The sequence below is a fragment of the Ailuropoda melanoleuca genome, chromosome 11 (assembly GCF_002007445.2).
Source record: "Ailuropoda melanoleuca isolate Jingjing chromosome 11, ASM200744v2, whole genome shotgun sequence".
NCBI classification, from domain to species: Eukaryota; Metazoa; Chordata; class Mammalia; order Carnivora; family Ursidae; genus Ailuropoda; species Ailuropoda melanoleuca.
The window spans coordinates 92,210,495-92,231,235 of NC_048228.1; the positions used below are offsets into that span (position 1 = coordinate 92,210,495).

Consider the following 20,741-nt stretch of genomic DNA (forward strand, 5'->3'; position numbering starts at 1 on the left):
ACTTTGATGTCTTTACATTGATACCAGAGGATTTTCATCCACATAATTGGTTTACTGGGAGGGGTTGTTGACTCTGCCTCATACTGTTTGTCTGAGCAGGGAGATCCTAGAAGGCCAGCAAGTCAGATGAAGAAAGAGAAGTCAAGGAACAGTAAATGCTTTGCCTGAGCCAGAATCAATCTCTATCTACTTACAAGTCTTTTTCAGTGATAGACACTCTTTTATCATAAATATCCTTTGAATCAGTAAAGTTAAACTGGATTGTGAAATATCATTCAAAGCATTACAGAATCTTTTATTTATTTTCGCTTGATTCATTTGGGTTATTGAGGGGAAAATGTACTATATTCTGTCCCCAACCCCCAATTCCTCATTTAGCAGGGCAACTTTTCTCACCTAGTAGGTATTTGGAAATCCTTTTAGGAAGATCCTTTTTGCCTTATTTTCTCCAAAAAAAGAAAAAAACAAAAGAAAACAAAAATCAAGGTAGACAATACTAAGTCTCAAATATAGGGAAGGGAAATACTTTCACAGTTGGTAGTGTAATGCCAAATTTTTTCTTACTTTTTAAAAATGTGTTTCCTTTAGCACTACTGTGCCTTGGTGTGACTATAATTAAAGGGTGAGAGAATTAATCTTTATAATTAATTAATATGACGTTTAAAATTTCAGTAACTTATTCTAATGCTTAAAAGATGCATAACTTTTCTTGCTTTCCCTCTTCTCTGATATGTTTCTAGCTTAAGAAGCTCTTACTGGCACCAGCCAACACTCAGCTAAGTTATAATGAATGCAGTGGTCTCAGTACCCAGAACCATGCAAACCATAATCACAGGATCAGAACAACCCCTGCAGTTGTTAAGGTACAATGCAAACTTTCTAATATAGGAGGGAAAGTAACAAAGGATTTTGCTTGCAGCAGTAAAACAAAGGATAGGTTTATTTCTATGTATTCAGCTGGGATCCTGCAGTTGCTTTATAATGTGAAACAATATGAAATGGGTTTCCAAAAGCAGTGCTCCAGCTACTTTAAACTAGAAAGAGTTCATTTATGTTTTGTCTTCGGATGATTGGAATGGAAGTTCTGCCGTCTGTTACTCCTTGCCCACTTTATTAATACATGCAGCAATGTGGGTTCCAATAAAATGTGCTGATAGGCTGGTATTATCTGTGAGTGACTTTAAGATGCAGGATTGCCATTTTGCCAGCTGTCTAACCTGAGAAAGATTGCTCTGGAATCCCCACAAAAGATCGATCTCTGCCATTAATTGGCGAGAATGCTGGCAATGACATAATTCGGTTAGCGGGCTGTATTAAACAATGTTTGTCTTGCCATTCACTGTGAGTGAAAACGGAGCGTTAAGGGGTACTTAAGAGAATTGTGAATACGGGGCTCCAGCAATCAGTGGCAAATTAAGGTTTAAACCAGCTTATTTTTTTTTATTCACAGTAAAGGCGCTATAGGGTCTTGTTAGTTACATGTTGCTGAGTAGGAACATTGAAATGTAGGAGAAATGAAATAAAAAGCTGCATAAATGTCATTTAGGAATTTTAAATGTAATTTTCTTTCCTTGTTCTGCAAACAATTATTCACAGCTCATGGATCTAGTACACTTAGACTGAACACTTCATTGAAAATCTCATCTCTTCAGAAAACCTATATCCATTCTGATAAGGTTCAGTTCACTAATTTTAGCTTTCTTTATGCCTTGTTTTTAAGACTGAGAATTCATGGAGCAATAAAGCGAAGAGCATTTGTCAACAGCAAAAGCCACAAAGACGTCCCTGCTCGGAGCTTCTCAAGTATCTGACCACAAACGATGACCCTCCTCACACCAAACCCACAGAGAACAGGAACAGTAGCAGAGACAAATGCACCTCCAAAAAGAAGTCCCACACACAATCGCAGTCTCAACATTTACAAGGTAGGCTGGGGACCAACACGCAGGCTGTCGGCGGCCGGGGCGCTGAAGGCAAAGCAAGCACGTACGGGGCTGGGAATGCCCCAACTTCAGGCTTTCGCTCCACTGCTCTATCTCTGGAAAGAGAATTTGGCACTTTATTATAGACTCATAAAAAAAAAAAAAATCTTTCCTTGGACACAGGTTGAACATGTCCTATTCGGCTAAATACGCAGCCTAATTCACAGTCACCAAAAAGCCCCTGAAATGTGAGCTGGGTGGGGAGGGGGTGGTGAAAGGTTTATGAGGAGTCTGAATTGCAGAGATAATTGAAATTCGGAGCAAGCTGGGCTAGCCAATATTAAAAAGCTTTTCTTTTTTCCTTTCTATTAATGGAAAAAAATGAGGCATTGTTGATTTGCTGTCTATACCTTAAGAAAGAAGACACGGTGTTGGTGCAGCCTCTCCGGATTATTAAGTGCAGTCTTTTTTTTTTAAAGACCACATGTTATGCTCATAGGTTTTATTTTGTAAATAAGGATTTGGAAATCCCTGGAATTTATTTGTGTTTGCTTTCTATTAAAAAATATTGCCCAGATCCAACTAAGCATCTGGGTTGATTTTTGTTGTCCCCATACATTCTGGAAGGCTGAAGCTTCTGAGGCAGATCAGGGTGATTTGGGGAAAACCTGTCTTGGCAGAGATATAATATTTTCTTTCTTTTTGGCTCTTCCCTCAAAATCGTCCTGTCTTAGAGGCCCAAAGGAAGCTTGTTGAAAGTTGCTGTTGCTTTAAAATATCTCAGCTTCCACATTAACCCTACCTTTAACCTCATAGTGGAAGCAGGTATATTCACTTTTTAAAAAATTTATTTATTTATTTTAGAGACAGTGAGAGAGAGAGAGTGCAGGGAGGGGGAGGGAGAGGGAGAAAGAGTCTTAAGCAGACTCTGTGCTGAATGTGGAGCCCAACGCAGGGCTTGATCTCACAACCTGGAGATCAGGACCCAAACTGAAACCAGGAGTCAGATGCTTAACAGACCGCGCCACCCAGGCGCCCCAGAAGCAGGCATATTCTAACATAGCAATTACAAACACCCACTTCTTTTTTCCCTTTTGTTTCCCTGACTTCCCCTTCCAGCTGCAGAGTGGTAGTCCCTGATCCCTGTTTTGAACCATGATTATTTCATACAGGTATGCTGTTGCTGCTGCTTTTAATAAGTATTTTCTTTCCAGTGTTTTCAGTTTCCCTCTCTCATCCCTATCTCACCATAAACCTTCAAGAACCTTCTTTTAAAGTTTTAAATTGGCTCTCAATCAGGTTTTCCCTGGTGGATATATCAAAATCACTTGGCCATCCTTTTCTGTCAGTTCAGGGAAAGGTATTTATTGAAATGGGCCACATTTTTTGGTAGCTCGCCTTGCCCTGATTGGCCCCTCATGCACACGTGCTGGACCAGTTTTTCTTAGAGCAGAACCAGCAGTGCTGTGGGATGCAATGGTGTGGAGAACCTCCGGTGAAGGGAAGGCAGCCGAGCTCACTCCAGTGAGTGGACTGCAAAATTCACTGGGCTACTCTCCTTGTCCTAGTGTGTCCCAGTCTGGCGTTCATTTTCTGGAGCTGAATTTGAAGTCCTAAGCCAGCTATAACCTTGTAGCCAGTGAGCCCAGATGCAACACATGTTTAAAACACCTTTTTTAATTTTTATATTCTTAAAATTGTATTTTGCCCTTTTGGATTTTGAGAGTTTAGGAGGTTTGGGGTTTGTTTTTTAAATCTACTTACCACTAATATTACTGTAAACTCTTACAAAGCATGGCAGTGAGGAGTTAAATTGGCCTACGGGGGATATATTCTTTAGATGAGACCTGCTGTATGCGGATTTTTTAAAAAAGATATATGCCTGTGGCAAAGCATACAAAGTTTATACCAGAACAAAGCCTGTGGACAAAAACACAAAAAAACAAAACGAAACAAACAAAACCTCACAAAATTCCTATAGTTGTTAAAGGCCAAGAACAAATTAAACATGGCTGGCTGTGAATAACCAAGGGGAAATTAAATGGTCAACTCCAGGATTTATTTAAATTATGATTCAAACTTTAAAAGTAGAAAATATATTAACAATTAGAGACAGTAACCCAGGATCTACTGAGGTTTCTCTTTCTTGATGTACTGTAACGTTCTCTCAGTGAACTGCATGTGTGCTGTCTGTAACATTGTGGGGTCAAGTTCTTTTCACTTCCTTAGGATAATGACCTGACCTTTGGCTCATGTTGGTGTCCCCTGTACTCATTTATTCATTCATTTGCTAATGTATTCATTCATCAAAAAGACCATGATCTGCATGAAAAAGATGTATTCCCGCCCTCAAGGATCTTAGAGGCCCTGGTCTGTCCCTCTTTGGAGTAGTGTGGATTAAACTCCCAGAAAACCAAATCAATGTTCTTCTAGCTTCTGTGAGTGTGGGCATATTCAGGGATGGCGTTCTGTACTGTATGTGGTTTGGGGCTGAACCTTCCTATAGCCTTCTCTTCCTGTTTGCCATCGGTCCCATTAAACATGGCCGCTGCCTAAGGCTCCCCTTCCAGTGCCCTTGCCATCACCTATACCCAACTGTCAGAATGTTAGGGATCTTCCTTTGAGCATTTCGGATAGCCTACCCTACACCTTGAAAACTGGAATCCCAGAGACCGATTTTCAGTGTGTATTTACTGTGTGACATAGCACACAGTTCCTATCTAGCAACACTTCCTGTGGAGCCTGTATGCGTGATCCTAATTATTAGTTGAACGCCGAAAATGTTGGTAAATTTCCTTCACGAGTGTGTTCTTTTGGAAAGGCTCATTATATCAGACATACTAAAAAAATTAATATAAAACCAGTTCATTTATCTGTATATATAAAAGCCAATCAATCAAGCTACCTAATTTGTAGAAGACAGCATGAACTTCGTATTTCTGGATGCACATTGGATGGATGATAAACCATTCAATTGTTTAAAAACTAAATCTAAATCGACAAATTAAATATGTAAATACTATTTATCCAAGTAAAGTATGTAATTTCAGCCTAATTTGGACATAAATAATATTTTCACATTTCAAAGGATCTTAATTACTGGGGTTGATTAATTTACTTTAATATCTATTGAATGCAATTCCTTTTGGTAATAGGAAAAAGAAAACATATTCTGGGCTGACTTTGTCAGTAACTAGCTTTATGGCCCTGGAAATATCATTTCACATCTTTAGGTCTCAGGTTTTTTCATCCATAAAATAAGAGTGTATTCTAAACACCTTTTTAGTTTCAAATCTATGATTTTCATTACGTAAATGACTACCTCCTGACCTTTTGAAAGTAGTTATGCTAATGAGAGAAAATTGACATAAACCTACATACATATAAATATATCTTTATAGATAAGCATATATATACATAATATGTGGATGTATATCCCAAGTACGTTTCTCATCATGTTTTCCCCTCCTTCTGTTCAAAATACAAGACTGCCAAGGAGAAGCAATTGAAATTTTGGAGTGAGAAGATTCTTACTCCACCCTTCCTAATTGGGAAATGCCTCCTGTAGGAGGTAAGATTTAGGAAGCATAAAAGGAAGTAAATGAGCTCTCTTTGCAAGTCTATAGGTCTCTCAACAGATAAATGCAGTATCTTACTTTAGTTGTCTGTAAGATTTGGGGGTCTGAACCCCTTAAACCGTCCGGGTCAATGTCCGCAATTTGTCATAATCTCTCAATTAATTTTCTGTAAATGGAATGGTTATTGCTTGATCTCTGGCCTCATAGAAATAACCTATTCTCAGGGCTAGATATAAAATTATACATTTTAGGAGAAAAATCAACTGAATATTCATAACGTTCTGTTGTCTTATAGTTATTCTGCTGTTTTCTTGTCTAAACAAACCGTGTACTGTATTCCAAATTAAAATAGAACACATTATTTCTCTCTGATGGTATGATGCAAATTTTGTATCCTTAACAGAGATGCTACATTTGGGGGAAAATTCTGTTTTTGTATGTGTTTTTGAATGATAGTTTACCGATGCAAATGTTGTTTGCAATTTGTTTTAGCATAATGGACTGTTGTCTGACTTTGATCCAATATTCAGGGATTTCCTTACTTTAGTTTTCCAGTTTCCAGTTTCCAACCTGATTGTAGTAAGAAAAAATGTTCTAAAAAAGAAAAAAAAAGAAAACCAAGCCACAAAACTCAATATTTCATAATTAGTTTCCTTTTTTTTTCCTTTAGCCAAACCAACAACTTTATCTCTTCCTCTGACCCCAGAGTCACCAAAGTAAGTATTAAGAAATGTAACCATTTTCAGAAAGGGAAGGGGGTTCTAATACATTTGGCTACAGCAACTCCATTTCAGTTTGTTTTTATAAATGTGCCATATCTTCCAGTGACCCCAAGGGTTCCCCATTTGAGAACAAGACTATTGAACGAACCTTAAGTGTGGAACTCTCTGGAACTGCAGGTAAGCCTTACATTTCACTTGGAACTCTGTGTGTGTGTGTGTGTGTGTGTGTGTGTGTATGAGAAATATGTATTAAGTAATAGTGCATATTCTCCATGTGATTAATGAAATTGACGAATAGTATAAGCAACATTAGATAAGAAGTTACATATAAATATTTTCACTTCTTTTTTTTATTTTAAAGAGAAGATACTTATTGTGTGTCAGACCTGGGCCAGACCCTCTGATGTATACTACCGCTTTAGATCCTGAAGTAACCCTATGTCAGATGACACCAAAGCTTGAGCAGGAGGAGAAATTAACATTTATTGGTCTCCCACTCAATAAACATGCCAGGCATGTAAGTGGTTTTGACTAGTTTCACAATGACCTCATGAAGATAGTGGTAATTTTCTCATCTTTAAGATGAGGATATAAAATTCAGAAATGTTAATCAACTTGCCCAGGATCACAGAGCTAGAAAGCAAGGAGCAAAGTTTTGAACCGCAGTTTATTCATTATATCAATGTTTTAATTGGAATATTTTCTTACTCACCATTATACTTAACAGTATAATGTTCTCTTATATATGCTACCATTTTTATATCTTTTCAGCAAAGGAGAAAAATGAAAATGTGCCCATTCACCAAAACAAAATGTACTTAGATATTTTTAAACAAGACTGATTTTCTTCGCCATTTGGACTTCTGGACTCATTTAGTCAGTCTTACTTTATATACTGAAGAGGAAGGAGCTTTAAAAACTTGGAGTAACTTAATAATTCACAGACTTCCTAGGCAGACTTCTAAATTGGGTGGAAACGGTGCTTTTGCACTGAGTGTTTTAGGTTTAGGTACAGAACTAGGCCAGAAAGTGAATCTTAGGCTGTCTGAACAAGAAGCTCCTTGGCTCTGGCCATTGCTGATAAGGGTAAAGGAACAGTAACTTATACAAGATGCTTCCAGCCAGAACTATAGTGCCCATGTACACCATGGCCATTGTCACTAAGTTTAATTTCAGCCTTTGAGTTTGCTAAATTACCACCTTATGAAAGGCCTACTGCATGATCGCATGATTTGGTCGAGCAGTAGAGTAGTTAATTTCATGGTATTTATATACATATTTTTTTGTGTGTACACACATATACATATGCAAATGTATACATATCTTTATATGCATACATATATATACACATCTTTATATGCATGCGTATATATACACATATACTCACTTATAGACATATATGTAACATCATTTCTTAAATAAATTATAATTACTTATATGGTTATAAGTCACTTTTATGTATATATATTACATGCAGTAGAAGCCTTCTTACCTGACCAGTGAGAATGAGTATTTGGTGGGCTTATCCAAAACATTGATTAAAGTATACAGCTTTGTCATTTTACTTTTGCCTAAGTCATATAAAGAAATATTCAAATATCTTTTTTTTTTTTTGGTATAAGATACAGAGATCTTTGCCTTGAACTTAAATGTCCTAACTGGCAATCCATTCCTGTTTCTGGCACAAACTGTAGTAATAACAATGTATCTTAGATGGTATCCACTGTTCATTTCTTGCTTTTTAAAAGAAAAAAATTAAAGATATTGTGTAGTAGTCTGAGTGCAAAATCATTCTAGATTTTTATGATTTTCATGTAAATCAATAATAATCATGATTTCCCATGTTTTCCCAGTGTTTCTGATACCACCTGTCTACAACCCATTTGGCAGCTTTTCTTTTAGTGACATACCTTTATTGGTTCTTCTCAGAGAAACAATTTTTCTTATACTTCATTCAATGGCATCATATTTTATTACCTTACGTAATTCAAGTTACCACTATAATAGACATCAACTGGTTTGGGAAATAGGACTGTGGCTTATGATAACAACTCAGTTGAAAAGAATCTATTTACTATAAGTGTTGAGAATGTTGTATTAGTTACTTTGTTTCAGAGAGGATTGAGAAAGCTTCCTCTTTATACACCCACACCAAGACTTCTGTTAAAAGGTTTTTATTATTTTCTTACTATAAATAATTTAAGCTTACTATAAAAATGTCAAAAATATAAACTAGTGGAAAAATATTCATAATTCTTTTTTTTAAGATTTATTTATTTATTTATTTATTTGAGAGAGAAAGAGAGAGAGAGAGCATAGCAGGGGGCAGAGGGAGAGGGGCAGAGGGAGAGGGAAACAATCTCAAGCCGACTCCCGGATAAGCACAGAGCCCGATGGGGGGGCCTCTATCCCACAACCCTGAGATCATGACCTGAGCGAAGATCAAGTCAGACACTTAACTGACTGAGCAGCCCAGGGGCCCCTATTCACAATTCTAAGATGCGATGTTATCCGTAGCATTTTTTTCATATGGATAATTTTATACATTATATTTATACTATAATCATTTTGTAAATATAATTTTGCATCCTGATTTTTCAGTCAACATTTTAATGAGAATTTTTGTATTATCACAGACCCTTTATTATCAGGCTTTTAGTGTGTTATATGACATTAGTTTTAGTACGTAATCAAAACTTATTTAATCATACTCCTCTTATAAATTAAGGTTGTTAGAAAGTGTTATCGTTTTGAAATAGCACTGCATTAGAAATGGTTGTTCATATATATTTTTTTTTACTGAAGTAGACATACAACGTTGTATGAGTTTCAGGTATACAACATAGTGATGCAACACTTCTATATATTATGCAGTGCTCGCCACATAAGTGTAGTTACCGCCTGTCACCATGTAAGTTTATTACAATATTATTGATTAATTCCCTATGCTGTGCTTTTCATCCCCTTGACATATTTATAACTGGAAGTTTATACCTCTTAATCCCCTTCACCTAATTTGCCCATCCCCCCACCTCCCTCCCCTCTGGCAATCACCAGTTTGTTCTCTGTATTTATGAGTCTGTTTCTTGTTTGTTTCTGTGTTTTGTTTTGTTTTTCAGATTCCACATGTAAGTGAAATCATATGGGATTTGTCTTTCTCTATCTGACTTATATCACTTAGCATAAGACACTCTAGATCCATTCATGCTTTCACAAGTGGCAAGATTTTATTCTTTCTTTTAATGACTGAGTAATTTTCCGTTATATATGTACACTGCATCTTCTTTACTCATCTATTGCTTTTCTATCTTGGTTATTTTAAATAATGCTGCAATAAACATAGGGATGCATGTATCTTTTCTACCTAGTGTTTTCATTTTTGGTGAGTCAATACCCAACAATGGAATTACTGGATTATATGGTATTTCTATTTTTAATTTCTTTCAGGCATCTCCCTATTGTTTTCCAGAGTGCATGCATCAATTTACATTTCCACCAGCAGTCACAAGTTTTCCTTTTTTTCCACATTCTCATCAACACTTGTTATTTCTTATATTTCTGCTAATAGTCATTCTGACAGGTAAAAGGTGACATCTCATTGTGGTTTTAATGTCCCTTTTCCTGATGATGAGTGATGCTGAGCATCTTTTCATGTGTCTGTTGGCCATCTGGATGTCTTCTTTGGAAAAATACCTATTCACGTCCTCTGACCATTTTAATCAGATATTCGTGGGTTTTGTTGTTCTGTTCATAAGCTTTATCTTATTTTCTCAAGATAAATTCTTAGTAGTTTTTAATAGTGAATGTAAAGATAGAATATCTTGGGGTCTTCTGGTATATATTGCCACATTGCTTTCCAAAGGTGTGCTTTCATTCACTACAGGGATATACTTGCTTTATTACAACCTTTCTGGCATTAGATATCTTTGTTTTTAAAATTTTATCATTTTAATTGCATTTCTTCCATTAGTGAGATCATGGTGTTACAAAAAAGCATTTCTATTTTCTTTTTGCAAAAGTTTTAACATTTTTCTTATCGATAGATACCAAATTTTAGATAATTTAGTGATGATTTTGGAAGTTTATTAGCCTACACTATTGAAAGACAAGTAGAGATTTATAGAAGATACATTTTTTTTACATATTTAGAATCCTTAAAAATACACACAGTGGATTTATTTCTGTCAGTGAACCAGAATTCATCTGACTGGTTTGAATCCTTTCCTCTTGGGGCTTTGAAGGATGATTGGATACGATGGAAATCAATTTACCAACATGTTTTTAATACCTGCTCTATGCTTGCAATATGATAGGTCTTAGTGAATGTACAGCAAATGGAAGACCTAGAGACTGATCCATATAAAGCATGAAGCATTGTCCTTGGCTGCTAAACAGAAGTCCTTGTGTTTAAGGTGTGGGCTTATGGACTGTCGGGGAAAATAACACACATTGTGCAAGTAGCATGAAAGCAAAATATTATTTATTACCTACAATGTTTTGTTACCATCTAAGAAAGGTGGGCCCAGGGGATGGTTTTTAGTTTATTTAGTGTGGTGGTTTTAAGTGTGAAGATGCAAATTAGAGAAACTGAGGTAGGGCCAAATTGCCTTACAAAATAGAAAGAATTTAGAGCTCTAGGATAACAAGGGACCAGGGAAGAACTTGGAGCATGCTGAAGGAGGCTGGGAAGAGAACTTTGGAACTTGACTGGAGGGTGGTGTAAAGAAGAGGTTTTTTTGAATAGAGATATCATTCATTTGAACCGTGATGCAATATGTAATGGTTGCATTGGTCTCCTCGAACAATCTTTAGTAACATTTCTCGCAGGGTAGGGATTGCAGGATGTGACAAACAGCGATTGCAGGAGAATCACCAAAGGGAGAAAAGAAGTTATCAAGGAGAACCCTGTAACTTTGCCTCAAGTTAAATACAACGATTGCACGGAAGATTGAGAAGAATTACAAAGATGGTTCAAGGACCAGAAGAAGCATTAGGTATTATTATTAGTGAAGGACCCAGGTGATCCACGGAAAGGAGTGTGGAGGGAACTGTGCTCTCCATAGGCTAAACTGACTTGGGGAGCCTTAGGGAGAGAAATATTTGTATCAGATTTGAACTGCACAGATGGAAAGGGGAGAAGATATTGATGGAGCAGAAGCAAGAAGGCAGGAAATCAAAGCGATGTTTGAGTAACACGTACTTGGCAGTGGGCAGTGAGATCAGTAAGGAGCGACGAGACAGAGTATGTACTTTTCCACCTTCGTCTTTTAATTGCTAAAATGCTTTTCTCTCTCCTTAATCTTTTCTGGGTCTTAGTTTCCTTAATGTTTAAGTCCTATTTATAATTCCCAAATCAAATTATTGTCTGACTCCAACGACTAAAATATAGGTTGAAAAATAAAATTGCCAGTATTCAACCATTTTTGACATCCAGAAATGGCAATTATATGTGCATTCAGCCAGAATTTAAAAACGTATAAGCAGCAAAGCTCCAAATGAAAGTAGTCTACTATGATTTTCTAAAAGCAGACAGCATGGCTTAGTGAGCTTGTGCAAAACCTTGGCTCTGACATTGGACAAACCCAAGTTCAAATTCTGAATCTACCCTCTAGCAAGGTGGTCTTTGGTCATTTTAATTAACTTTTGTAAGACTCAGGATCCTAATGAACCCACTGAAGATAATAACAATACCAGTATCTCATTGAGGCACTCTGCGGAGAGAGATAAAACATGAAAAAGGCTTCCTCCAGTGCCAGCATACAGAAGTATTCCATAAATATGAGATATTTCATTACTAATTCTGCATTAACTTTACCTGCCGAGGTCATTGTACCTGATTGCTCGTCTTCTCAATGTTTGATCGTCTTCACCCGTTCCCTTTCATTGGCCCTAATGTTGTTCTCTCTTTGGCACACTCATATATAAAGTTACATATTTTCTTTGTGGCAAAAATCCCTCTAATTCCCCCATAAAACTGAACATACACCATTTTGGGTGTGGGTATGGGATCTGCTAAATCGAGGTAGAAAAATCTCCTCTTTGATACTCTCTCAACAACACCTCCTTCTACATTACTACACATTCTGGAGGTTAGGCTCTCCCCAGTAAGCATGTTGTATATGTTATCTTTTTGATTCTCTGGCGATTGCATCGTCGAGGAAAAAGCTATATGTTGACACTAGCTCTGTGGTGGATCCGGGTTCAAAGCATGTCTGTCCAACTAGAGATGGTGTATCTTTCCTGAAGCCTGAATTGCAAAGAGAGTAGTCAACAGCTGTTATGTTAAATAGGTTTCATTTCACTTGCCAAGTGTCATTGATTGGTTATTAGCTGCCAGGAGCGTTGTGTTGAGGATTACAAGGCCAAGTCTATACTCGGTGCAAACGTCACAGTCAGTTAATGATGTCAGCCATAGGTGCAGCAAGGGGGTAGATGGGGTGGAAACAGTCACGTGGTTGATTCGTTGGTCCTTGGTCTACAGGCTTAATCCATGTAGTTCTGGCCAAGGAAATGGATCAAGCTCTTGCCCAGGACTTTCTGCTGTCTTCTTTCTCTTTACTCTCACAAATTTTGGTGAAATTTTCCAGACATTGAAGTACAAGTGTAAAAAGTCAACCAAATTCTGAGACCTCCAGAATAATCCCTCTGCCCCATCTGCAGAGTCTTTGGGAAACAGGAGGGATGAGACAGGAAGTTTGCTTTATTAGGTATTGCCAGCTGGTCTGACTTTGTGATTGTCCTAAACTAGCTCATTTTGGCTGATAAAAAAAACACTTCTTTTTTACAGGTGTAAAAACTAATTTGATTTCAAAATAGCTGTTAGTAAAGCAAGATGAGAGGAGAGAATGCTCTTTTGGCAGAAGGCCTTTAAATCTATCGCATATGGAGATTTTCAGAGTGCTAGACTTTTTTTGTTTCTGAAATGAAAATGGCAAAGCAATGTCAGCTCAACCAGATGATGGTTTTATCCAGCAGACATGAAGAAATTTGGTTAGGGACCAAAGTGGCTGACCCCAAAATTTCACGTATGTATATATGTATGTGTACATGGACATGTAGATTGTTTTTAAAGTTGTTACTGTGAAAGTAATAAAAAGCAATATAACTCTTTTATAACTAAGTAGAGAAATGAGAACAACCAAATAATTGGCAGTCTCGTCACCCTAACACACTGGGTCTTAGCAACGTTGTCTTTCATTTGTATTGTCTTTTCCTCATGGTTTTGATGACAGAAGATGAGTGATTGGATGCTGTTTATTTTTCACTTTATGTTTGGCCTTGTTTTAAATTGGCAATCATTCAAACTGCACTTTGGTGGACTTGTGTTTAAGAACCCACTCATTAACCAATCAATTTGTAATTTCTTTTATGTGGAGTTTTATATTATTATCCTTTTTGGACTTCCCATTTAAAAATTCATTTTGCTGGACAGAATATTGACAGACAGCAAAAATTTGCTGTATCCTTTCGGTATATGTGTCTTTTGTATGTGACTTACCTTTGGGGAAATAAACCAAAGCAAAATATGAATAGTAGTTGGTAGTTTTAAAAGGAAAACCCCAGCATGAGAGAACTGGAAAGTGATTTTGACAGGTCATATAATCCATTCCTGAGCCCGAAAAATCCAAGAAAGGGAGACCCACAAATTCTCTTTACAGCCCATTCCAGTGTTTGGCAACTCTTACTGTCAGGGATTTCTCCCATATTTCAACTATATCCTTCATTTTCTTTTTTTGATCTCATTCTTCTTGACCCAACATCTGGAAAGATCATTCCTTTGTTCCTGAGGTATCTTTTTGGGAAATAATACTATCCAAATTTCTTTTAAGCCAAGAATAACAAAGGACTTTCCTCTCCCACATCAGCTTGGGTGGGGGGGGGAGCATTGGTGATAGCTGCCTGGAAAGACAGGTTTCCCCTCCCCTAACCCTGATCCCCACTCCTGCCCCAGCAATGTGGGAAACTGAATGGATGCCAATTCATATCTTTGTCTTCCATGAGCAAGAGTTGGGGAATTAGGTACATGTCACAGGAATGCTCTGGAGCTTTTCTGTGAGGCCAGTTTGCTCCCCGGGAATCAGGGGTGAAACAGGACATATTGAAAAAGCAGTAAAGGCAGGGGTACTACAGTCAGAACAGTCTGGGGTGATGGCCTCCAGAGTACAGGGTGTGAGAGGTTCCCCCCGGGAGCATTAACCCTTCAGTGGCTGGCCTCTCTGGACCTCCAGGGAGTCCTGGGGAAGTTGGGGAGGAGCTTTTATAGCAAAATATTCTCACCAGCAGAGCAGTAACAATTCATCCTTAGTATCAGCCCTTCCTGTGATCCCTTGACACCCACTCCAAGTTCTTGAGGCATGAAATATAAAAGTAGGATAAGCCACACACCTCTCTGCCCGGTCCTTTTTTAGTAAGTTTTTAAGCAAGTAAGAAACTCATCTTCTCATTGTTCTTCCTCAAGAAATATGGCAACTGCCACGTGACCTAAGAAAAATCCCACTGTCGGAAACTCCAAAGCAAGTCAGGGATAGAGCAGTAGACTCTGTAAAATGTTATAAACTATTAAAACAACAACAGCAACAAAACAAAACCCTGCTGAAGTCATTGGGTGGATTGTGGAACACACACACACACACACACACACACACACACACACACCAGGGCAGTCATCATTTATCGGAGTCATTCAATTAAACAAACAAACCCAAAAGAGAACTCGTCAAAGAAAATCGTTTTATGGTACATAATGAAAAACAAAACAAAACNTTTATGGCACATAATGAAAAACAAAACAAAACAAAACTTGTCTCTGTTTTTTTTTTTTTTTTTTTAAATACAAGGGCTGTTTAGAAGGATGACTGTGGAGTGTGTGGCACTTCTGCCCGATTTGCTGTGCGGAAGTGCAGGAGTGTGAGTGATGCAGGAACACATTTCAATGCAGTAATCAGAAATATTGCGAAGGTTGTGCTCTGTTGAAATATGACCTACATACTCTTGATTGTTTGTGTTACGTGATTTGTCTGACACCCATTACATTCTGGGTAATAGCAGCCATTTGTTGCTCTGCACAGCAGGCTCTTTTGACAAAAGAAAATAGGCAGTAATAAAAAAGCTCTAGTCTGAATTACATTCTGCACTGCTGAGAGTTTGTGCAAGTGTGTTAACCATGTTCTGAACTGCCTCTTGTCAGCCTTCAGCCTGTAATGGCCATCTGTCCTCACACAAATCTGTCAAAACCTGCTAAGTTCAAGAGAGAGCATGGAATATACCTTGTACTGTCAACACCAAAAGGTACACATTCCCCAGAAAATCAACACACAGGAAATAATCCGGAGGTTATGGGAGGCATTAGTGCTGTTGATTTAAGCTTGTGGGGTGAAATTGAGAGTCTGGCCATTAGAGGGAAGATGAGCGAAGGTAGTGCATGAAGGAATTGAGTATTGACTGCCCTCCTAGTGCAGGGGACTGAGATCTGGCTGGGGCACCTAGGAGAGAGCCAGTTAGTTGGGGTGCAGGAAGGGGGTCCCTGTCCCATCAGTGGCTCTTAAAAGTTTGACACTATGTTAAAAAAAAAAAAACAACACAAAAAACACAAAACACAAAAAACAAGTACTTCTTGCACTTTGTTTTGCTTTTGCTTTGTTTTGCTTTGGCTCTCCACTCTAGCTGTAAATAGATTTTCAGTTAGGTGCTGGTGGTTCCGTCCTTGAGATTTCTCAGTCTTGCTGGGAGGTAGTCTCTGAATAAAGACATTTCAGTAAACAGTAAAAAGTTTAGGGAATTATCTGAATTGTTTTCCCTTACCCACCTACTCACTAATCCTAAAATAACTTCAGTCCATTGGGCAAGTAGTATTATTTTTTTTAACAAAGTGCGCCAACAGAAATTTACAGCCCTATTTTCACTCCTAGGGTATATATTTGGTTATCTCAGTGTTTCTGTAAATTTTAAGCATATGCGCAAGAACGTGTACTTTCTTCAAGTTTTGGAGATTGGCCCATGAAGTCCCTGATGTTCCAGCCTCTGGTATATTATCCAGCACATAGTAGGTGTTCAGTGAATGTCTGTTCCCCTTGCTGCAGGCTGCCTAAGATGGGAAGAAGGTAAAAGGCTTGGTTTTTAACTCAAAAGAAAAAAAAAAAACACACAAAAAAAACCCCACAACGACAATCAGGGTGTCGCCACTCCCAAGAGCAACTTGAGAATCAGTTATTTAAGCGATAATGAGCTTAGGTACTAGGACAAGGGTTTCAAATGTTCAAGACTAAAAAGAATTTCTATATTTAAAATCCCTAGATAGCTGAGCTATATTTAGAACTAGTCTCTCTTTAATAGTGGCCTAATTTGGTGTTTCTGAAGTTTAGGGTTTCTTTTTATACGTCTAGAATGTCAGTCAAAATACATGTACCTGAGAACAAGGCAATGTGCTGCATGGATATGACAGGACAGAGGCTCTCCATATGTGGTCCATGAACCACCTCATTAAAAATGTTTGACCAGCTTCCCAAGTTATTCTTGGGCCACTGAAATGTGAGACCCAGTACTAAAGGAGAATGTAGAAAAAAAAATTTTTTTTAAAGATTTTATTTATTTATTTGACAAAGAGAAAGCGAGCGAGCACAAGCAGGGGGAGCTGGAGAGGCAGAGGAAGAAGCAGGCTCCCTGCTGAGTAGGGAGCCCAATACGGGGCTCGATCCCAGGACCCTGAGATCATGACCTGAGCTGAAGGCAGACGGTTAACAGACTGAGCCACCCAGGCGCCCCTAGGGGGAAAAAAATACGAGTAAGAATTTTTGCAAAAAGAAGCCCAGGCAATATTCCACTAAGAGCATATAATTTATTTGGAGAGACAAGATAAAACATACATTCAAAAAGAGATGTGCAAGAATATATAGTATTATCTGATAAGTATCAAACGAGTGATCCTGGCAGTAAATTATTAGGAAAGTAAAAACTATCCTACTTTGGAAACCATGAGAAGATTTATGAAATCGGATTTTAGGATGTCAAATGTCATCTCCCCCATTCAAGGGCTACGTCATTTGGAATATTTGACTGTTATTTGCTCAGCAAAGAGAGATTATTCATCATTATTTCTTTGAGCATGTTAGCCTCCTATGAGAAATATCTGAGAATTTGTCATTTGTCTGAGGGGGGGCATCAGTATCTTAAAATTTGTTGTAATGGCAATCGAAGGTAGCATGCGGTAGACATCCGTGTTATGACGCGGCCGTGCAAAAACGAGGGAAAAAGAGAGAGAAAGGAGACAATTCGATTATATAGGAATTTCTTAGATTGAGAAAAAGACATACTTGTCCACGAAAGAGGGAACAAAAGGAGAGTGTGCCTCAGTGACACAGTATGTCCCCTCCCGGTTATCTTCTGGAGAACAGCGCCTGGCTGCTAATCGAGGGAGCTTTTCTGGGACTCTGATGTGTCCCTTCTCTTTATGTTTGTATTTCCCTGTCTTTCTGAACTTTTCTGGAATGGATTTCCAGAATCAAATTACCTTGCATTTTTGTAGGTTTTCTCTCATTTAAGGAGCATTAGCTATGCATAATAAAAATTGCCAAATATTAGTGTAAAATATTTTATTATAGAGGAGATATTAATATTAATGTCTTCCACTTTTTTATTGTAAAGTGGGAGAAAGAGGCAGTATTTTCCTGATCATATCAAAATTTCAAGTGGCTTTCTGTGACCTACTTGGTTATGTGTGTGTGTGTGTGTGTGTGTGTGTGTGTGTGTGTGTGTGTATATATATATATATATATATATGTATGTATTTTTTTTTCCTTTCTCCAACAAGGTTAGATTTCTCTGCCATTTCCTTGAAATGTGCAGTTGCTTTAAGTCTAACCCCAGGCTTGTTAGCAGACTTGAAGTTCTTTTCTGCTGAATAGCCTTCACCCATCCTTCTAAATAGAAAATGTGTGGTAAACTCAAATATTCCCTTGTAAGCATAAAGTCATTTGAACTCCAGCCTGCCCTTCTTCAAAGTTCCTTGGACTCTGGAGCTGTTTCCCAATTACCCTCCCTTGGTGTAAAGGGATGCATAGAACTTTCTCAGGGTTAAAACACAGAGGAGGCAACTGTAATTCGCAGACTCTCCCACGATGGCCTCTGATGGCCTTTTTCTGCTCTTCCCTAGAGAAGGACAAAAGGCACCCACTGATGGGGTTTCTCTCGTCTCCCTTTATTTATTTTTTTTACTTTTTTAATTAGTTGGTTGCTGAAGTTTGGATCCACTTCAATCCTTTAGCCTCATCGCCCGCCCCGATGTTGTGCTCTAAATAAAATGGTCCACTGGCACTGCGGTATTTAGTGTTCCTGTTCATTTAGGGTTCTGTCGCAGAAGCATATTTTAGACAGAATGTATTAGTTATGCTTACAAGAAAGTATTATACCTACATTAGCCATGGTTTACTAAGTTAATGAACTGTGGAGACAAAGAATCACCGCCGTCAAGTTGCAGAGCTGTCTGGTTCCCTGCCTTGCTCTGTCGTGTGTTTCTGAACTTCACTTGGAAGTTGTCTCTGTCAGTCTGACCCTGCCCCACATGTGCTGTCATCCCATCTTTTTTTTTTCCCCTTTCTTTTTTTTAAGTTGCCTAGTTCTTGGGCTCCATGGGTAGATATCCTCGATGAGAGAACAATTTCTGAGCCACTCGTGTGCTCGGCAGCCTTCTTTGCAGAAGAGTGCTACCGAAGCTGGTCTGTGCCCCCCGCCCCGCCCCGGGCCCCACTGTTCGTTCTCCGTAAGGCAGACAGACCGCGCCCTTGGAGATGCGAGCTCTCCTAGTGCCTGGTGCGGTGGAGGCCGGTAGTGAGGCGTTCATGCTTTCTGGGAAGCAAGATCTGTTAGCTCAGGCGTTTAAAATACAAAATATCACGGATTTTGCGGCTGCCCGGCGGTAGTGAGATCCCTCTTTCCTTGGTGACAGAGACCGAGGGGGAGACAGGCACTTTTTCAGGCCTTGTCATGAATTTCGGTTCCTTGTCCGAAATCCTGGAAGAGTTCGGGAAACATGCTCCTGGCATTTAACAACACCATCTCTGTCTCTTGTCTCTCTCCCCACCCCCACCCCCTCCTTGTTGTTGTTGTTGTTGTTGTTGTTTTTCCTTTTTGACCTCAGGCCTAACTCCACCCACAACTCCTCCTCATAAAGCCAACCAAGATAGCCCTTTCAGGACTTCTCCGAAGCTGAAGTCCTCTTGCAAGACTGTGGTACCTCCGCCGTCCAAGAAGCCCCGGAACAGTGAGCCTTCGGGCGCCCAAGGCAATAACTCCACCAAGAAAGGGCCCGAGCAGTCTGAGCTGTACGCGCAGCTCAGCAAGACCTCCGTGCTCACCAGTGGACACGAGGAAAGGAAGGCCAAGCGGCCCAGTCTACGGCTGTTTGGTGACCATGACTATTGTCAGTCAATTAATTCCAAAACAGAAATACTCATTAATCTATCACAGGAGCTCCAAGACTCTAGACCACTAGAATATAAAGATGTCTCCTCCGATCGGCAGGGGCAAATTTGCTCTTCCACAGATTCAGACCAGTGCTACCTGAGAGAGACTTCGGAGGCGGGCAAGCAGGTCTCTCCTTGCAGCACCAGAAAACAGCTCCAAGACCAGGAAATCCGAGCCGAGCTGAACAAGCACTTCGGTCATCCCAGTCAAGCTGTTTTTGACGACGAAGCAGACAAGACCAGTGAACTGAGGGACAGTGATTTCAGTAATGAACAATTCTCCAAACTACCTATGTTTATAAATTCAGGACTAGCCATGGATGGCCTGTTTGATGACAGCGAAGATGAAAATGATAAACTGAACTACCCTTGGGACGGCACGCAGTCCTATTCATTGTTCGGTGTGTCGCCTTCTTGCTCTTCTTTTAACTCTCCATGTAGGGATTCCGTGTCACCACCCAAATCCTTATTTGCTCAAAGACCCCAAAGGATGCGCTCTCGTTCAAGGTCCTTTTCTCGACACAGGTCGTGTTCCCGATCACCATATTCCAGGTCAAGATCAAGGTCCCCAGGCAGTAGATCCTCTTCAAGGTAAACCTTGCCAACGCCCACCCAAAGAGTAAGGTCCAACAACCACATTTAAAGCCCACAGACAGCCCCAGCCCCTCTCACCAGGCCATTCCCAGCACCTCTGGAACTAACCAGGTTGTTGTTAGACATTCCTCCCCATCTTCTCTGAAATCTGTCAGCCTTGAGCTGACACAGTGCCTTGAGCCAGTCGGATCACAGAGAGCAATTTGTAAGAAACTTGCTCATCTAACTTTTTCCATTACCTGGAGAGCTGCCCTGTGCCAGGATAGTTGAGATCCATGCAAGATAAAGCTGACAATGTACCGGACTGGCGCTCGGCGTTAACATCAATAAGAGAGGGTGGGAGAGAACACATCACTCCCAGACCTCAAAGCTGACTAAATGATCACAGTCACTGGGAAATCTCACCAGTAGCTAGGAAGAAAAAAAGCTGCTTTATGTCATCCGGTGTTTCAGAGCATGCTCAGTTGG

The 20,741-nt window shown here is 39.2% G+C and overlaps 1 protein-coding gene across 1 annotated transcript in view; it reads left to right on the forward strand.

The window, feature by feature from the left end:
- The window catches only part of PPARGC1A (PPARG coactivator 1 alpha), a 461,990-nt gene that overhangs the window by 422,244 nt on the left and 19,005 nt on the right, over positions 1-20,741 (forward strand). The window contains exons 5-9 of the mRNA XM_034670962.1: positions 741-863; positions 1,721-1,925; positions 6,171-6,216; positions 6,326-6,399; positions 19,355-20,270. Coding sequence (XP_034526853.1) covers positions 741-863; positions 1,721-1,925; positions 6,171-6,216; positions 6,326-6,399; positions 19,355-20,270 — 1,364 coding nt within the window. The remainder of the gene's footprint in view (positions 1-740; positions 864-1,720; positions 1,926-6,170; positions 6,217-6,325; positions 6,400-19,354; positions 20,271-20,741) is intronic.